This window comes from Trachymyrmex cornetzi, unplaced genomic scaffold, assembly GCF_001594075.2.
Source record: "Trachymyrmex cornetzi isolate Tcor2-1 unplaced genomic scaffold, Tcor1.1 scaffold3059, whole genome shotgun sequence".
NCBI classification, from domain to species: Eukaryota; Metazoa; Arthropoda; class Insecta; order Hymenoptera; family Formicidae; genus Trachymyrmex; species Trachymyrmex cornetzi.
The window spans coordinates 7,885-12,700 of record NW_017297754.1 but is presented as its reverse complement, the minus strand read 5'-3'; the positions used below and the strand labels follow the sequence as shown (position 1 = coordinate 12,700).

Below are 4,816 nucleotides of genomic sequence, written 5' to 3'. Positions count from 1 at the left end.
AAAGTACCAGGTCTTATGAAGGACGAGAACAACGGTATGATAATGACCGCATTCGTTGGGCTCAGAGCGAAGATGTATGCGGTGAGGGTAGATGGCAAGAAGGATACTAGAAAGGCGAAAGGCGTAAAGAATAACGTCGTAGCGCGAACGATAACGTTCAACGATTACAGGCGGTGCTTGAACGAAGAGATCGAAATGACTCGTCGTCAATCGTGTATACGATCTAAAATGCATGAGGTATACACGATATCCGAATCGAAAATCGCTCTGAGTCCATACGACGACAAACGATACGTCGTACCGAACACTACGGAGACGTTACCGTGGGGACACTGGCGGATACCTTTGTAATATATGCATTAACATTTATGTTACTATTAAGTACTACTATTATTGTATTGTAATTTACACTTTATGTATGTTTTTTACGTTATCAGTATTACTATTATGTTTTATGTGGTACCATTTATTATGTATTATTATTTACAATTCATGTATCAACCATTTTCTTATATATTATCGTAATTTGTACTTTGTATATGTTTTCCTACATTTTCTCTTTTTTATTATCATATAGTGAATATGAATTACTATTATGTATTATTATCATTATAATTTCGTCATGCATGTGTTTTTTTACATTTATATAAGTGCCTTACTATTATATTTTATATAATACCATTTATTATATATTACTATTATTTTTTATTTCATGTATCGTACATTTATAAGTACTTTATATAAGTCTTACTATTACGTTATATCTAATATCATTTATTATGTATTACTATTTTTCATTTCATGTATCGTACATTAATAAGTATTTTATATCTGTATACTCCAAAAACGAAGATGGAAGAGATAATAAAAAATATTTCACACGTTTATATCCTTATGTAGATATATATTTTTTATATGTAGAATAAAAAAATATATGAATCAAAATTGTATCAAATCACATTGTGAATGCATAAATATTATTTTTTGGTAAGTTACAATTTCGAAATTGAATTTCAAGAACAAATTAAAAGAAACATTAAATATAATTTTGTATATTTAATTCGAAACCTTCGAAATCTAAATGTTTCAATAATGGAAAATATATCATTGTAATAAAAATGTCGTACACACTTTCGTTTCATCATTGATTTACAGATTTACATACATTTTCTTGTACCATATCAAATATGGATGTTTCATTACACTAAATGTAGATATAATTGTTCTTTTAAACTGAAAAGTTGAAAATATCGTACGAGACATGCAGATATCGCAAGCGCCGCTCGGAACGAGAAAGTTAACGCCCGCTCGCCGCGCGCGCGTCCTTGAGTTGCCAGACTATTTAATTAATTCCCAGGCGAGTTTTAAAAACGCCATTCTGAAATTTTCACATTTTTTAGTAAATTTTCCGAGGAATCCGATAGTATTTGTAAAAAATAAATTAACTTCGGGCGTCATGGTCAAAATTAACTTTTAAGATTTAATTTGCAGAAAAAAGTATTTTTTTTAAAGTTGAGGTTAGGAACATAATTTCATCAAAAAGCTGATGTAATAACGTTTGAAATGAAAAAAAAAATTGTTCTACTATAAAAAACGACGTAGATACGACGACTTGAAAATTACCATAAAAGGCAAAATTACCATAAAACTAAAAATTTAAAATCGCTATTTCTTCGAAAATAAATTAAAAAAAAAAATCCCGATGCACGTGTTCGCTTATTTTATACCTACAATTGGTAAAAAAAGTTTGAAGCGATTTAAAAATGTCGAAAAAAAAAGTGTTCGGTTTGTAAAAGAATGCCTCAATTATACTTGATGGGTCTTTTCAATCGTTTTCCTTTCCCTTTTTCTTCAACATCTGAATATAGTGTAGCATTAGGATTTTTTTCAATTTTTACAAGCATTTTCATCCCACGATCATAGTTTCCTGAAAAAAAAATCATGAATTTCAGTTACAAGAACAAAAGAATGTACAGGATAGACATTTTAATGCCCCTACTTAATTTTCATTGCTACGTCTTTAAAAAAAAAAATGTTTCCGACTAAAGTAATAGACTACGTCATAGCTGTTTCTTTGAAGAATGGAATAATTGTGATTGGTCCGTTTCCTAACACCAATGTTATAACTTCGGCGTAAATCGAGCCGTGTAAACGTAGTCATAGTCTAAAGAGGAATAAATATCAACTAAAAAAAATTTAATATTATTATTGACATTGCAATTCTGTTTTAAAAAATGGCGACGGTTTTATGTAACTTTAAAAATTGATGTTTTTGAGAATTTATTTTACAATTTATCACTCTTTAGACTACCTAAAACATTTTTTGTAAAAGACATAAAAAAACATTTAAGTGAACACATTAAAATTGACCACCCTTTATAAAGCATCGAAAGACAATTTATGAAAAAGTTAGTTTAATGTAAACATACCAATGCTTTCTTGTGTCTTCTTGATAGAAAAGCAATTCCACTTTGGATTTGCTTTTGTACAATGTTTTACTAATTTATGTATTGTTGTTTTATGTTCATTCATTGGATACCAACTATGTGTTCCCATCATCGTAATCCACGAAGATGGAATCAGATCACTGAAACCTTCGACATTCTCTTCTTCATCAGATTCGAAGTAAACAATAGACCACTGATCTGTCACATTACACACTTCCGTAGCAAGTTCTGATGTTTCATTAATAACATTATCGGTCATATTTAATAAATCATTTTCTGCTACTTTATCTGACGAATTAATTGAATCGCTCATTATCGCAAATATTGTTCGTAAGTACTACTGAAACACAAGAAAAATATTTATAAGATTTTATAATTATGTAAGCATTGAATTAGCGATATTCTGAGCAGAATTTTGTATTATTATGTATTATGTATATTGTGTTACAGAAAAACTAAATTATAATCAATTATAGGGTAACTCCGGTATATACGCCGCGCTGGGATTTACGCCGCGAAAATAAAAAAAAATAGAAGGAGTGGGGGTAATTTTCTCGCAACTACTCTGTTACATGTCTTTATGTTATATTAGTATTAAGTTATAATTTCAGCTTCTTACTGTTAATATTAATGAAATTATTGTGAGTTGAATCGATTTGTCACTGTGTGTGTAACAAGTAGCATCATCATAAATTATAGTCTACAAAAAATGATTACTGTAAGGCGTGTAAAAGACCTAGTGGTTATTTCGTGACACATACGTGTAGAGGAATAGTAAAGCATGTTGTATATAGCAAAATACAAGTGCTTTGCTTTCGTATTCTTTGTATAGTTTATTGAAACCCTTGCATTTTTGTCATATATCCCACTCATTATCCATTGCTATACATAGCAAAAATGCAAGATTTCAAAAAGTTTATTTTTTAATACGAAAACTAAATTTTTCGGATTTCTAATATATTTTCATAATAGTAGACAGTACAAAGTTTTTACTGATATAGTTTGTTTATTTTAAATAAAGTAAATAATACTTAATAAATTAAGTTTTTGATAGGTGCGGCGTATATACCGGAGTTACTCTATAGATCATAATAAATTATAATAAATTATAATTTATAAAAAACACAATAGTCCAATTCCAAGTAATTTTTTGCTGTAAACTAGTGTAATTATATAATTATTTAATGACATTTATAATTCGATAATTAGAAACTTATTCTGATTCTTCTTCAAGCCTTTAGTTTATTGTTCACGTTTTAATAACTTAACTAAACGAGTACTTTTGGAATATAAATGAATACTTTACCTTTGATTTTTCTTGTCATAATAATGATTTGATGAGATAAAATGGCAGTTACAAAAAAGATAAAATGAATAGAAAATCGTAGTGGTTAGACGGCGAATGAAGTGATTAGAGATTATAGTATCTTGCTTAATTAAAGTGTGTCACAATGTAAAATTGACAATACGACATAGTCGTTTTTATACGGTAACTTTACATATTTTATAGTAATTTCTGACAATGGCCAAATTTTGAGATTAGACAGTTTCTTAACTTTAAATACTCCTACGCGAGAAATCTCAGAAGGTACAGTGTAAAAATCGCGTTTATCAATAAATTCTCTGCCAATAACAACTGGAATCTGCAAATATTCTGAGAAAGCTATATTCTCAATTTGAATGATACTTCCGGAAGTATTACCACAGCAATTATTGGGACTTTCATTTATTACTTTAAAATTTGGAAGAGCAACTCCACGATACTGACGCGTGCAACCTGGTAACAGCGGACCGCTATTATGGGGTAAAGAAAGCTTTGGAAATTGATTATCTCGCTGTTTTTCCGTTAAATAATCAGTCTCAAACGACATTATTTCTCCAATTCTTAGTCCTATTTGTTCAAGTGGTTTACTGCGTCCTCTTACTTTTCTTTTAATGCTCTGCATGTAATTTTCAAAACGAAATGCAGATATCGTATCCAAAGAGAAATCATCTAATTTGTCGACAAAATAATCTACATCGTCAGTTATATGGATGTTGTTATGGAAATTATGGGAAATAAAATTTTTGTCATACAATATTATAGTGGACTGAACAAAATGTTTCAAGAGATCTTTAGCAAATTTACGAAATTCCTGTTCTTTACAAAATTTTACGTTTAATAAAATTCTCATTGCAAAATGAAATTGCAAGAAATGAACATATTTTTCTTCGCTCAAAACATTTTTGAGAACAACTGGCCCTAAATATAAAATAAATAACCTAAATTCTGTATGACAATCTTGTGTTTCGCGGGTTTTCTCCGTGTTCAAATCCATTCTTGGAATGCCAACGTTTCGTGAACCTTGCAGTCCACTTCATCAGGGCGA

The 4,816-nt window shown here is 29.5% G+C and overlaps 1 protein-coding gene across 1 annotated transcript; it reads right to left on the bottom strand.

Annotated features, from left to right (window-relative positions):
• Positions 1 to 1,802: 1,802 nt before the first annotated feature.
• LOC108762533 (uncharacterized) lies at positions 1,803 to 2,760 on the bottom strand. The gene is made up of 2 exons (XM_018509575.1): positions 2,430 to 2,760; positions 1,803 to 1,927 (listed from the first exon to the last, which is right to left on the bottom strand). The coding sequence occupies exons 1-2, from the start codon at positions 2,758 to 2,760 to the stop codon at positions 1,803 to 1,805; spliced, it is 456 nt and encodes a 151-aa protein (XP_018365077.1).
• Positions 2,761 to 4,816: the final 2,056 nt, after the last annotated feature.